The following is a 15,377-nucleotide window of genomic DNA, read 5'->3' on the forward strand; positions in this document are numbered from 1 at the left end:
TCTCCATAAAATATTTTTGCCATAGTTATTAAATCCACTATGTGCATGGAACAGATTTGGGGTTCTATGTATTATTCCAGGTCATTTGTCATGCTTGTTTCTGGGCCTCAGTAGTCACTATTTTCAACAATACTGTATTGCAGAGAACAGTGCATGATGAGCTGGAGGTTTATAAGATAGGAACTCACTTAAAATGGTTCTGATGGCCTGAATAGTTTCTGAACATATTATCACTAATGGTTTCCATTAGGTCATATTTGAAACTAGATATTTAAACTGGATTTTAATATTACAGAATATGTGCAACAGATAAATTATTTAAACAAAATTTTACCTGTAGCAGCTTCAAAAATTCTTCCTTCAGGGATTTTTCATCTAGGCCCTTTATGTTTTTCAACAGCTCTTGTAGATAGGTGCTTAAAACAATAATAGCTTCCTGAGATTCAAAGAAACCATGATCCTTTTCTTTTTTAAATACATCATAGTCACTGATGGGTGGACTAAACAGAAGGGATAGAAACATAATAATACATTAGTCTTTGACATCACTAAATGCCAAAAACTTTCTCCCATAGCCGTTGCAGTCTCTGCTGAGACTGTAGTATGTCATGTCTAGTATGGTGCTGTGGGATCAGTGTCAGCTGATGGGGCCTGAAGATGTGGACAGTCATGGGTGCAGTGAGGATTTATGGGGGGGGGGGGCAGAACCTAGGTTAGTTAAGTATTTTTATTGATTTACTTGCTCGGGGAGGCAGCTGCCCCCCCCCCTTGGCTACACCCACGGAAACAGCAGTGTGTCCAAGCTCTCTTATGACAGGATAGGTTCAGAATGTAGCTCACAGTTCTCTCTATTAGGATCCCTGGTGTCCTCAAGGAGGGAGTAGTGTGGTCACTTCCTCTCTTTTTTTCCTCCGAAGTTTTTATGAGAGATTTTCTTGTGTTACAAAACAAACAAATAAATGGGGGAAAGTACATATAGCATCTCCATTTCTGATTTATAGAGCCTTTTCCAGTTCATTTACATTGTGTATGAGTCACTGTCATTCTAGAAATGCGGTTGTGGGGGAAGAGAGGGGAGAGGTGGAACGATAACGTTATTTTGTTCTATTACATAGCGTTTGTGTATGTTATATTGTCAGCATCACATGGGTAGGGCTTTTATTTGTAGATTTAATTTTTATTGGCATTGCGAGAGGGTCCAGAGCCTGGTTGGTTGAGTTCAGTTGGTTTCAGGGTGGTTTGTTTGTGAGTGTGAGGAGGGTTGTTGGGTCAGGTTAGTCATAATATTTCATATACTGCTTGTGGAGGGGATAGGTCATTGTGTTGTTGTGCTGTGTATGTGATAAAGGGGAACCACTGAGATGAAGGCGTCACTCTCCACTTGATAAGAGTTGTTTGCTGCTGATGGAAAGCCTGTTTTGTAAAAACCTATCTTGGCTGACTATAGCCTACCAGGCCAAATTCACAGTTTTACTGTTAGTATATAAAGACCTAAACAGCTTGGAATCAGCTGACCACCTTTCCCCATATACACCTGATATTTTAAGTTGGAGATGCAGTTAAGGGTTCCATGTTTGTGTTGCTTCTACAAGACAGAAGGCATTTAAGCATGATTGCACCTAGGTTGTGGAACTCCTTGCCTATTACTATTAAGCAAGCACCATTGGTACTTGGTTTCAGCTGCCTATGTGAGACTCTTGTTGACACAGTACTTTTCTGCTATATAAAGTAGCTCAACTGTCCAGTGATATGCAGTTTGCTGCTGGCAAACTATTTTTGTGTTGTTTTATGGATGTTATGCTCGCCACTGCTTACTATCTGATATATAAACCTACAGTATGTACTTACTTCTGAGCGAGTGCCTCATGAATTCTACGATACATATAACACTCTGTATATAGCCAAGGAGACTGAAACCAGCTTGGTGGTCCATCTGATGATTTTTGATGATATTCTAAGCACTGGTTCCACAGAGTGGTGTCAGGGAGGCTATCATTCAAGGAAGTCAGTGGCTTGTCTGCCTGCAGCTCATCTCGTAACTTGGTCAGAAGGACTATAACTTTCTTCTCTGCTTCAATACCTTTCTAAAAGAAAGTAGGAAATAAATACTTTCAATCAAATGTGTGTGTTGATAAAACTTACTTTCCCCCCACAAAAAACAAATCTTATTTGATAAATAAAGTGTTTTAAGGACCAGAACAGCTATAAAAAGTCCTTTTCTCAGGAGTTCCTATCAAAAGTGCAAATCCAGAGGACATAGCTCTCAGAGCAGGGAACATAACGGACAACACAGTATTTGAATTAAGCTGAATGAACATTGGCATTGCTTACCTGTCTGTGATACTGGATGTTAATCAAGTAAATGTGGTTTAAGAGTTAGAAACAAATTTCTAAGACCAGGGTTGCCAACCCTGTGCCCATGGGGCATAGTTGTGCCTGAAAGACTTTAACTGGTGCCCCTAGACGTGGTAAGTTATAAAGGAAAATGTATAGATACACTTCTAAGCAATTTTTGTGAAATGAGCAAACCTGGCTGCTTCTACCTGTCAGGTGTTTTTAGCTGATAAGTGAAGTCAGAGCTGTGATTTGGGCACTAGGTAATAGGAATCCACAGGGTCTTAAAGAGACGCTGTTTCTACCTCCCTAAATGTCCTTTTCCTTTCCTGCTTCTGTCTTGCTTTGTGTGCAAAACGTCAACAGATTAGGCATGCAGTCCTGGGAAGTTTCAGTGTGATTGTATCTTTAATTTTGTGTTATGCCATGGCCACTCCCATAGCAGTCATGTTGCTATATTACACCTCCCATGGTAGCCATTTTGTGACTGGAACCCCCAGCATGGTCTCAAAGTTAAAAACTTAAGGCCAATGAAAATAACTGGCAGCAGATTCAGGACAAAAGAAAATGCTTGTTCACACAAAGCATATTTTATTGATATCACTGTGCACAATATGTGACTGCCAAAAGTTAAATGGCTTGAATGGGAATGGCAAATTCACGGGGAAGAAAGGTCTTATCACTATCTAATAGTAACAATGGCTACAGAGAACCTCCATGTTCAGAAGCAATTATGCTACTGCAAGCCAGTTGATAGTGAAAGACAGTGGAAGACAGTGGAAGATGCCTATTCCCTTCAATGTATCTAGTTTGCCACTGGAGAAGCATAAGGCTGGATAAGACAGATCTCTGGTCTGATCTAGCATGGCTCTTCACATGCTCAAATGAAAGCTGATGTTCTCTAGGCATTTGAAACAATTCTCAAAAGGTACGGGTAGACCTAAGATTTCCAATAAAATATCGAGAGAAAAGGTCAAATATACTGATTTCTTACTTCACCATGTTCTTCAAAGAATTCATTTTTATGTTGCTCCAGATTATTGATAACTCTAGTCAGGATTACTGGCAGCTTGTCTTTAATTGTATTGTATGCAAAGGATCTATGAAGAACAAAATATTATATCGATATAATATCTAAATGTGTTTATATTGTAATGTATCCTTTTCTTAGGATTTAAATATTTTTTAAATCACAACTTTCTCCCTGTGTAGGACCCAAAGTGGCTTGCAGCATAAATTAAAACGTACAACTAAAAACAGTTATAAAGAAACATTAAACTGCATAGATAGTATGCTTCAGAACACTGTAGCTCCAGGCTACAGCCCTAAATACACATCACGGTAGGGTTGGTTGGCCCATTATGGAAAATAGAGCACTGTTCTATCATCCTGTCTTGGCTCCTGCCTTCTAACATAGCCAGGCAGGGTGGACCTGGTTGTCAGTTTCCTCTTCCTTAGCCTCAGTGCTTCCTTTGTGGAGTTTGGAAGTGAGGAGAATGGATACAAAAGTAGGATTAGTTGGTCCCCCTTCTCATTAGCTTTACCTACTGTTGGCTACCCTACCAGTCATCAGGTCAGGATTAGAACTACAGTGGTACCTTGGGTTACATCCGCTTCAGGTTACAGACTCCGCTAACCCTGAAATAGTGCTTCAGGTTAAGAACTTTGCTTCAGGATGAGAACAGAAATTGTGCTCCGGCAGCGCAGCGGCAGCAGGAGGCCCTGTTAGCTAAAGTGGTGCTTCAGGTTAAGAACAGTTTCAGGTTAAGTACGAACCTCCGGAACGAATTAAGTACTTAACCCGAGGTATCACTGTATTAGTGTCCTAAACTGTTATTGGACACTTCCATATAGCAGTTTCTGGAGAATGGAGGGAAAAAAACCACTATTGGGTTTTCCACAAAAACCATAAATTCACGTTAAATAGGGAAATACCATGGTACATTTTGATGTAGCTGTGAGGATTCAGGTACGGAGCACAGAGTCCACAGCACACTGCTGTATAGAAAAGCCCTTCATTTCCTTCGACCAACTGTCATTTCCCAACTGTCACTCCATGCTCCCTCCAACTCTTAAATTCGAAGTTGTTTTTATTATCTGTACAGTATTCTAATACGATTCGTTTTTCTATTGTTTTAATTCCCTTACACTTTAATTATTTTTTAAATTTCATTTTTGCAAGTTTTTAGCTTTTGTATTTCATCCGCCTTGTCATTTGTGAAAGCCGCTTTCAATCCCGGTCGGGGGGTGGGGGGAATATAATAACAAAAGTCCTGTTGAACACAATGGGATTTATGCCATGAGAGAGAAAACGCTTACGATGCTCTTGCTAGTCAAGGAGCATGGAAAATTGATTTAAGATAAAATCTTATTAAAGCCTTGCGCGAAAAAGGAGACTTTGGACACCGGCCTTGCGCACAAAGCAAACGTGGCACAGGAGCTCAGGGTCTTAGTAAGAGCGGGAGGAAGACCCTGGAAGAGACCTGGACACAAGCTCCCTCTCCCAGCCCCATTTCGCAGAGCCCTAACGAAGCGGCGGCGGCGGCGGCGGCGGCGGCGGCGGGACGCACCCCTTGAACTTGCCCGCGAGCTGAGGCGGCAAAGTTGCCGCTACCGGCGCCGCCATTTTGCTCACTGCGGCGCCTTCCCGGCACGCCACCTGGCGCAGCTACGCGCTTTCCCAAGCAACGCCTGTTGTCATTGGTCGGCGGTTGCGTTCCCTCGCGCAGCGCCCTTAGAATGGGAGCAGAGCGAAGCAGCTCCTTCGGTAAGGAGGCAGAGAAGAGGGGCGGGGTTGATGTAGAGGAGCGGAGGAGCCTCCTCCTCCCCCCGCCCTCGGGAAAAAGAAAAAAAGGTCGCAGGTCTCGTTCTGAGTGGCTATTCGAGATGCGCGCGCATGGAGACGGCTCCGATTAAAGCGCCCGTCCCAGGACTGCGACGGTTCCCCTGTGAGACCTTCTTCTGTCCTCTTCCGCCCTCACTAGGACCGGGCACAGCTGGCTTCCGCCTCGGATCCTTGGCGCTGAGTAGCTGCGGAGCGAAGAGACGCGAAGTGGGCGGGCGGGGAGAGGGAGCTATTCTTAAAAAGTAAGCTGCAGAAGGTAGTTAGGATTCTTGTGTATATTCTATAACCGCAGACTTACAAAACGGAACACGCAAGGGAGAAGGGACGGGGAGGGAGGAGGAAAAAATTAAACTCAGGCACCAGTTCTTAGAACAGTTGTTCTTATAATGACCAGCTGGCACAGTTGATGGGTAGGAGGTGCCTGATAGAGCTGGGCTTTCAGCAAAGCTGATGATGGAAGGAGCCTTCTGCCTCCCAGATTGCCCACTGAGACAGTTTGGTGGAATGGCTACACTAAGGAGACAGTTGAGGGAGAGGATGGAGCTGGTCACAGCAGAGCCAAAGGAGTGAGACACTTCTAAATTATATATACAGGCAGCTACATTTTTGTGCATCTCCCAGTTGAAGCGTGACCCCCAACACACGTGTTGTTTTCGGCCCTGGAACGGGCTTAAGGGCAACCATGGACAGGGAGTTGCTTGTCATTCATGTCTCAGTTGAGATTATCCCATGTTGTCAGTATCCCTGAACAAGAGTCTGGGCTCTGCAGTAGACTTAAAGCTTAAGATCAATCTAGGCAAGACAAACTTGGAGGAAGAGGGACAGACTATACAGATGAGGAAATACTGGTCCTGGGTGCATACTCTTCTTTAAGGGTGAAGGAAGACCCTTGGACCTGGGATTGTTATTGGAGAACCAGGTGACAATATTAGCTAATTTTTAATTATTACAGGAACAGAAAATAGATCTTGCCACTGTCTCAGTAGCAGGGAGGTACAGAGGTGACAGCCCAACTTAGGTGCTCGTGTAATTTTGTATTGTTTACATCCCAATGGACTCCAACTAAAGAAAGTACTGCCAGCACCACAATTTTAGCATCAATGTGGGTGTACTAGAGGGAATGTTGAAAATCCATTTTGATTCTACACTTAAAAGATAAAGCTGCTTGACTATCCTTGCACCATGACTTTGAGGAGGTCCATCGATAGATGCTGGTGTTGGAAAAACAAGAGCTTATTGGGATTGTGGGACTGTTTCAACAACTGAAAGTACAATTGAAAAGCCAGAATATATCTAGAATTGTGTAAGATGACTGCACCTGAATACCTTGTTGTATCATAAACCCATCTACCCAATAGTACTAGATTAATTTATAATAATCTAAAGCATATTATACCATAAACTTTGTTTCACAAGTTTCTTTCTTTAAAATGCAGACTACAGTTGTGTGTGTACTTTTCTTGGGAATTCACTGTTGTGATTTCATGGACTTCCTAACCAAATAGACAAAAACCACTCTTAGATATTCTTAGCAGCACCAAAGTGACCTCACCGGAGCGCAGACCTGAGCAGTGTATACGAAGGTCCCTACCCCCCATTGTTGGCCTCGCTGATGCGGTCCAAAGGAAAATAGAGCGTACAAAGTGCCATCCAACCCAGTGACATTTGTTTTCCAACTAAATAATATAACTGCCTCCCAAATGCCCTTTCCTCCTCACATTTTCCTCTCCTATCTGCTGCAACACTCATCCATTGCTAGATCTCCTCTGCAATTAATGAAATTACTACCTAGCCCACCTCAAAGCGCCTGAGCGTATGCAGGAAGGGGAAAATGGGAATGTGGCCTCACCCAATTGCCAATAATAATGTCAGGGCAAAGCCTTCCATCTCTAGTTGTAGTTAACCCACAGTGCTACTTAAAGCCTAGTGTAGCTAGCAAGTGGAAAAAGATGTTCCTTATATGCCAGGTTACTTATTTAAACTACCACCAACTGATGCAGATACCCCTTATACTGGAGAAAGAATTCAAGTCTATCCATTGAATACATTTGAATACATTTATTTATTTAAGCTAATCTTGACCAGAGAAGTTCAGGCAGCTTTAAATTAAGACTTGAGCTACAGAAAAGCAAAAACTTTTAGCAAATCAAAGTGCAATATTTTGTCGTTAATGTTAGAATAGAGGTCAGACAAACCGCAGCTACTAAAGCTGCTCTCACTCAGTGTTTCCTCTGTCAAGCATTCTTTACTTACAAATATCTAAGAATAATGACATTTTCATTTTTTAAGACCATGAATACCAGAAAAAGGTTTGTAAAATGTCACAATTGCACACCACCTTAAAAATAGCAGTAAGACCCGTAGAAGAGAACATGCATATTGAAAGCCAGCGGTCTTTCAACCTTGACCAACAAAAGCATTTAGCACAGCACTGTCCTTTAAACATTGCACATCAATCATGAAGCAGCATCAAACTGAATTATTCCATATTTCCCAATGATCATCCATTCAGGTTCAGTATCAGTAAGCTGTTCACCTTGCCCAGGTTTCAGCCCAACCTGGATATCACATTTTAGCGTTCTTAAGCTACAGAGAGGGGCAGGGTGAAAATTGTTCAAGGCTTGATGGAACGGCACTGTGAATTCCCACTTCCGATCAGCTATCAACTTTCTGTAGTTCAAATCACCTTTAAAAATAATTAAATTTGACTTCTGCAATTCACTGTACAAATCAGGAGCCACTTGAGCCATCCTACAATATTCATGCGGCGAGGTCCAGAACAAGTGATCATGATAAATCCAAACGCCATTTTTCAAATAGCCCTCCCAGCAGACACCACACCTAGACATCCCTTTGTGATTAGCTGCCTGCATTTGCTTAATTGTCCAATTCAGGTCACGCCTTGTAGTATCTGACACATACCATGGGATGCTTTTCCCATGGAAATGAATTTCAGTAGCTAATTTGGAGGATAACAAGAAGTCAGCCAGTATAAGGTCAGTAGTAAGTTCAAAACCAGCATTATCCAGGACTATGTCAAGTCTAGTAGTCTGCTTATTCATGTTCTTTTTGTTTATAAGCAGTGACCAAAGCTTTTCCATGTGATCCACCAAGATAAAAGGTTTTAACTCTTCCACAGACTGTAATGGGTCAGACTTCTGAGAACTATCTGCACCGGCTGACAGTGAAAGGTCACACTTATTGCCCCACAGTGAAACCTAAAAGAAGAAGAAAAAGTACACAGTCCCTGTGAGCTGAGTAATGCCTTGTTGCACTACCTATCACATATATTTAGATTCAGATTTAACGGCATATTTGAAAAAGCTGGATTCCCAGTAGTCAGCTGTTTAGCAGAGAAGAACGTCTGAATCAATCTTCTTACTTCTGAACAACTGATTGAGGGGATTCAATCTTACTTTAAAAATATCAACTACCTTTGTTGGATTAATCTGGGGAACCATGCACACAGCACCCATTTACATAAGCTATTCCATATCACGATAGGGTTAAGGATAGGGATATGGACACTGAAGCCTCCTTCGAAGTACATATATCCCTTATTTAGAGCAGGATGCTGATTTATGTGGTGGGGGGGGGGAGAATCCATTTTATTATTTATTCAATTTATATTCTGCCGTTCCCCAACCCAGGGCAGCAAATCATCTTCTGAATTGTGGAGCACAGCTAACTCCCAAGTTTCTAAATTCAAAAGCAAAAACTACATCCATCATACTTTAGTCTCAAGTTTAGGTAATGTTTATTAGTTTTCAACAAATGAGCATCACATCAATAACTTTGTCAGGACACCAAAATCAGGTTCCAATGAGGGATAAGTGACAACAGATTTTAAGTGAGAGAAGAAAAACAGAAGAAATGTAAATGCTATTTTGTGAAAGATAATCGGGAAGCCATGGGTATAGCAGAAAATTAATTTCAGAGAAATTAACATCTCAAAAACATCTATTTCAGAGCTGTGAAATAATTAGTGCATGAAAAAGAATTATGTGCTTGTTTCTGTGCCCCAATATTAGAACTGCAGCCAATGATATAAGAATTTTACTCACCGTTTAAAACAACATTGCAGAGAACAGTATATGAGTTGTTGAAGGATCTCAACTTTCTTAAAATTATTCTGCTGGCATGGAATAAATTTTCAACATTTCTTATCAGAAATATGATACGTCTCCTGTTTTACATTAGGCCATCTTTGAAACAAGAAACTTAAAAATTATAGAATATGTGCAACATTAAATAAACAGTAAGTATTACTAGTTTTACCTGAAGCAATTTAAAAAATTCCTTTTTCAATAAATTTTCATCTAGCTTCTCCACGTTTTTCAATATATCTTGCAGATAAGTACTCATTAGAATTATAGCTTGTTGAGATTCAAAGAAATTGTGTACCTTTTCTTCTTTAAACACATCAAAGTCACTGATGAGTGGACTAAACAGAAAAAGGGGAAAACATTAATTAGTTTTTGACCTTAATAAATACTGAAGACCACATCCACATGTTGAGCTCCCCGCCCCGCCAATTGCTTACCCTGTGACATGGTGGTATGTTGTATACTTCCACACCCCAGCTCAAAGTCATTGGCCTCATTCACAAAATGCTAAGCCAAACCACTGCTAAATATACATAAACAAGTATACTTGTGCAAAACCAGGGCACTTCACTCTTTCTGGGGTCCTGCTGTTGCTCAGCTATTGGAAGCTAAGCCATGGTTTGGCTTAGTGTTACATGTGAATCTCAGCTTGTGGTTTGTCTCACTCCAAACCTTAGTTATACAGCTCACTGTCTGTCTAGAGAAAAGCAAGCTAGGAGCACATTTGCACATAACCCTAAGCCAAATCATGTGCTAGCTCTTGGTAGTGTAGCAGCAGCGGGAGGAGTGAACTACCTGTGATTTCCTAACCGCACTAGCACATTTGCTTATTTATGTTAAGCCACACTTTGGCTTAGGGTTATGCGTGAATCAGAACACATAATGTAACATGTAACACTCAGCCAAACCATGGGTTAGCTCCCAATAGTGTAGCTACAAAGAACAACAGGAAGTTCCATCCTTAGTCAAACAGGTTTCATTTTACTATGTAAATGTTAGAAAGGTGTTTGAGAACAAATACAAAAGTTCTCAGATTCTCCCTGCCCCTGCTCATCATACTTGTAGCATTCATCATAAATACACCAATCCATCCCACCACTACTCTCTTTCCTTGGCCAAGAGCAGAAAGCAGGAATGTTTAATCTGCAGTTCATATTTACCAAATAAGATACATGCAACAAATATATAAAATCAGAAGCAGCCTTCTGCATTGGTCCAATGTAGTTCAGTACTGTCTACACTGACTGGCAGCAGCTCTTCAGGGTTTTCATACAGAACATTCCCATTCCTACATGGAAATGCCAGAGATTGAAACTGGGAGCTTATGCTTGATAAGCAGATGCTCTATTACTGAGCTGCAGTTGTTCCCTATTACCCAACTCTGACCAGTGGTTTGGATGTGGTACACAAATGCATGAGAAGGAAACAATAGCTTGACTTAGAAATATAACAGGAATATTTCATATTTTCCCCCTCCCTTATTAACACACATGGCCCCTGTCTAATAAAAATGTCAGAAGTACAGAAATCAAATATCTGAAGTTGTTCAATATAAAACGTTTTTTGTTATTTAAAATAATTAATTCATAAGCAAAGCACACATTTCTTGACATTTTAATGAGTTTATACGACCTTTTATAGAGAAATAATTCCAAGCAATAATATATAACAAATAAACATTGTAATTATGAAACACAGAATGGTTTCAAAATTGAAACGAACTTTACATTTTTTTTTCTTCCCAAGAAACAAGGTATTCCTTCATCCTTCCAGGAACAGGAGAAAATAATGTTAACAATTTTTTCCTCATCATTTCAATGTCATCTGATAGGACTCCACATACAATCTGTACTCCAGATTTGGGTAACTACTATATCCTGAGGCACTGTATAAGCTGTGAAAGTGGGTTATAAGTTACGTAAATTAATATAATTATTCTTAACACATTAACTTTACAGTATTTTTCAACTGATTTTTTTATTTTATTTGATGGCTGTTTTTCTATGGGTGGGGTTCAAAAAAGAAAGTAGCCAACAATTTTCGTTTCATTCAATTAAGCTGTAGGCTAAAGTGAACAAATCACTTTACAGGTCTATCATTAATCAGAAAGCAAAGGAAGAAGAGAATTACAAGGACTTCAAAATTTGTAGCAAGAAGTGACACTAAAATTCCAACTTGTAGTTATACTATACCTACTAAATTAGGTTTTGAGGTAGATTAGAAAATATTAAAAATGCATGAAATAGACAAGAGTCACTAGGAAGGAACAAAGTTCACCTTCCCCAGTCTTCAGATGTTCCACTGGCACTCTGCTGTTGATCTGTGTACCGCATAGCAGGTTTCAGAGGAAATAACCGAAGCCCAGAAATGGCTGTTGGAGTCCTTCACAGGATGGTGTCTATTTACCCAAACTGCTGCTATGTTGCTCTGGCTCTTGGTGCCAGATGCAAGAGGCAACTATCACTCTGTTGCTGACTAGAAGTCAGGAGAAGGAATAAAAAAAGGAAAACAGCTGGCACTTAAGATTGAGTTATTTTCTCTGTTTTACCTTAAGCTTGAACTTTATTCCCCAATTCCCCATCCCACGGACGGAAACGATACAACAGCAAACAACACACATGCTTACTTTTGAGCGAGTGCCTCATGAATTCTACGATACATATAACACTCTGTATATAGCCAAGGAGACTGAAACCAGCTTGGTGGTTCATCTGATAAACTTTGATGATATTCTAAGCACTGGTTCCAGAGAGTGCTGTCAGGGAGGTTATCAGTCAAGGCAATCAGTGGTTTGTCTGTCTGCAGCTCATTCCGTAACCTGGAGAGATAGGCTATAGCTTTCTTCTCAGATTCAATACCTTTCTAAAATTAAGAGAAAATGCAGAGATAAACAAATGTTTTCAATCTGAATGTGTTTTGTTCATAAAGTTATGTTTTTCAATAAATTGTAGAGTTGCAATAACTTGACTGAATTCCAATCAAAAGTGCAAGTCCAGGACCCAAGTGTTAAACATGACAACCAAATGCTTTAGTCCATAGGTAGGCAACTTGTAGCCTCAGGGCCTAGGGTGACTGAGACGTTACAGGTTTATAAAATTATGCATGGCATGGGAAAAGTGGACAGAGAATTCTAGAACTTGGGGTCATCTGGTTAAACAGATGGCAGCAGATTCAGGACAGAAAGTACTTGGTCACACAGGGAATAATTTATGTAATTCACTGCCAAAAGATGTGATGAGGGCCACTAGCTGAAAAGGCTTGAATGGAAAATTGAGACAAATACATGGGCCACTAAGGATACTGGCTCTTTAGTTTGTGCTAGCAAGGCTCTTTGTATGTTCTTATGGAAGCAGAAAAATATTTCCTTAAGCATGCAGAAATAATTACACAAAGTTTGATTTGCTTAAGGTTTTTAAGAGAACAGCACTGAAAGAGAAAGAATAAAAGGCAGCAATGTCTTACTTCTCCATGTTCTTCAAAGAATTCATTTCTGTGTCGATGCAGAGTATCAATAACTTTAGTCAGGATTAGAGGCAGCCTATCTTTAATTGTATTGTATGCGAAGGATCTATGAAGAACAAAACAATATTGTTTTAGGCTTGTAAATAGCCACTTGCATCACCATCAGAATCACCATCAGGCAACTTTATTAAAGTTAATTTCTACACAGAAGGAGTAAACTGCTGTGTTCAGATATCCTGGTAACCTATAATTATGTTGGCTCACAAAGTGAGCCTCACCTCCCAAGCTTGCATACTCCTTCCCTCCCTGTTGTAGATAAGACAAGCTTGGAAAGTTTTACTTCCATTTTCAATAAACCAATGCTCATCTTCTTGCTTGAACTTGACGAACTGGTAAAACTTTGTTTGAAACATGCCATATTTAAGATTAACCACAATTTACGGTTGTAAAAAATTGAAATTAGAAGTGAAAGCTTCCCATCACTGCCTTGTGGCTCTGGAGGAGAAAGAGCAGAGGGAAGGAGCCCAGGTTTATTATTCTTATACACAATAAATTATGGTTTATCATGATGTCTAAACACAGCCTTTTTCTAAACCTCTCATACCCCTCCACACCACATCTCAATGCAAACACAGTATTTATCACACTGAAACATTGACGCCATTAAGATTTTGCCCAACTGATATGCAGTCCTAAGCAATACACTGATTCCATATATGAAAATTAAGCAGAAATATTACTTCCAAGTGTCCAGACTTGCAGGGGAAAAGTTTTGTTGTCTTAATCTCACACAATTTACCATGGAAAATAAAGGATGGATTATTGCAGTTACACTTCATCTTCATATGTTCACAGCAACTTCCTTAAACCATGTCCCAGACCAATAAGAACTTGGTCAAATAAGCTAAATATTCTAATTCATATCTAAAGGATGGTATTTATGACTCTGGGTAACACTTTTAATAATCTTTATCTTAAAACCAAAATGTCAGTCCTCAAACATTCATTTAATTTGTTGGAAGCCGCCTAGAGTAGCTGGGGTTACCCAGTCAGATGGGCACCATATTATTATTATTATTATTATTATTATTATTATTATTATTATTATTATTATTATTATTATTTCTTTACTATTAACAAATAAACAACTTAGTTCTCTTCAAAAAAGAGGAGGGGGGGAGACAATGCCTTGTTTCTGATGTCAGTACATCTGAATTATTGTCTAGAATAGTAAGAAAATGTATGATTTGTTAATCAATGGCAATTCAAGTATTATTGCTGGGTTTCACAGTAGATAAACATATTTTCAAAACTGGTTTTCATAGAATTGTACAGTTGGAAGGGACCACAAGGATCATCTTGACCCCCCCCCCCCAGCCCTTGCACTGCCTTCCCAAAGCAAAGTAAGGAGGCGCTTGGCTTTGGGAAGGAGGCGTGAGGGCTCTGACAGGGTCCTAGAGCTCTCACGCCTCATTCCCAAAGCCTAGTTAGCACTTCCCAGCTTTGAGGAGGCAGCAGGGCTCTAGGACCCTGCCAGAAGGTTATGGTGTGTGTCAAATTTTGGCCTCACTACCCCCCCCCCCCCAGCGCCCCACCTCCCATGAGAAGCAGCATGCAGCCATAGGTTCTGTGTCAAATAAAACTGCATGGTTAAAATAAAATGTAATACGCGAGAATACGAACATATTGATTAAATAGTCCTCTGTCAAAGACATTGCTCAAATCATGATTTGGACATCTCAAACTTAGCTTGACATACGCTCTGTTCCTCTGACTTAACTTCCTGGTTTTGCCTCAAGCCTGAATGGGAAACTCGCTTCTAATTCCGGCTCAGAAACATGTATGGTTTATGCTTTGTTGCGACGTAATAGAAAACTTGGTTTTGCAAACCACCGAGTGATTTGCAGGAGGAGCAGGGAAGACGTAGATACTTGCAGCACGAGGGTTGGAGCGGACCCAACCACCCTCTGACAGCCGAAAAAGGCCACTGTGTTCCTGGCTTCTATTGCGAAACCTCCCTTCCCCAACCAGAAGCGGTTCAAAGTGCGGGGAACAGGCACCCCTCTGAGACCGCAAATGCCACACTCGCAAATAATTCGCGGAGGCAGCTCCGAATCTGGAAGCCGGCTTTCCGTGCAAAGCCAACTGGAGCTCGGAGGAAGAGCAGAAATGGAAAACAGCGGCTCACTAGAGTGCCGCGTTTTCAGCCGCCCCGGCTCTCCGAGCGAGGAGGGGAACAGACCCGGACCCTTGTCCCCTGGTACTCTACAGCTCCAGCCTCCCCGCGAATGGCCGACGGTTCACCCCTCGCCCACCCGTTTCTCAGAGCCCCCGACGAAGCGGCGGAGACGGGACGCACCCCTTGAACTTGCCCGCGAGCTGAGGCGGCAGCGTTGCCGTCGGCGCCGCCATTTTGCTCATCGTAGCGCCGCCCGGCGCAGCTGCGCGCTTTCCCAAGCAACGCCTGTTCCCATTGGTCGGCGGCTGGGCTCCCTCGCTCAACGGGCTTAGGGAGGAGGGGCGCTGAAGCAAACCAGCCCCTTCGGTAAAGGAGGGCGGGCGGAGGGATACACAGCCAAACGAAACGCGAGGCCTTGCGGGTAATCGCCTCCTCAGGAGGAGGTGGAGAC

General features: G+C 41.4%; 1 protein-coding gene across 15 annotated transcripts in view; it reads right to left on the bottom strand.

The window, feature by feature from the left end:
• DCPH1 (damage control phosphatase 1) overlaps positions 1 to 15,368 on the bottom strand; it is a 60,557-nt gene extending 45,189 nt beyond the window's left edge. For 4 of the 15 annotated variants that reach the window (XM_028723676.2, XM_028723674.2, XM_028723672.2 and 1 more), the window contains exons 1-4: positions 15,107 to 15,241; positions 12,748 to 12,853; positions 11,912 to 12,147; positions 9,458 to 9,623 (exon numbers count right to left, since the gene is read on the bottom strand). In XM_028723676.2, coding sequence (XP_028579509.2) covers positions 9,458 to 9,623; positions 11,912 to 12,147; positions 12,748 to 12,853; positions 15,107 to 15,168 — 570 coding nt within the window. In that variant the 5' untranslated portion in view covers positions 15,169 to 15,241. Of the gene's footprint in view, positions 1 to 334; positions 501 to 1,848; positions 2,085 to 3,328; positions 3,435 to 4,269; positions 4,880 to 4,904; positions 5,123 to 7,222; positions 8,398 to 9,457; positions 9,624 to 11,562; positions 11,761 to 11,911; positions 12,148 to 12,747; positions 12,854 to 15,062 lie in introns of those variants that run through there. The other 11 variants (XM_028723671.2, XM_028723687.2, XM_028723685.2 and 8 more) reach the window with 10 other exon arrangements.
• Between the last annotated feature and the right edge of the window lie 9 nt (positions 15,369 to 15,377).

This window comes from Podarcis muralis, chromosome 3 (assembly GCF_964188315.1).
Source record: "Podarcis muralis chromosome 3, rPodMur119.hap1.1, whole genome shotgun sequence".
NCBI classification, from domain to species: Eukaryota; Metazoa; Chordata; class Lepidosauria; order Squamata; family Lacertidae; genus Podarcis; species Podarcis muralis.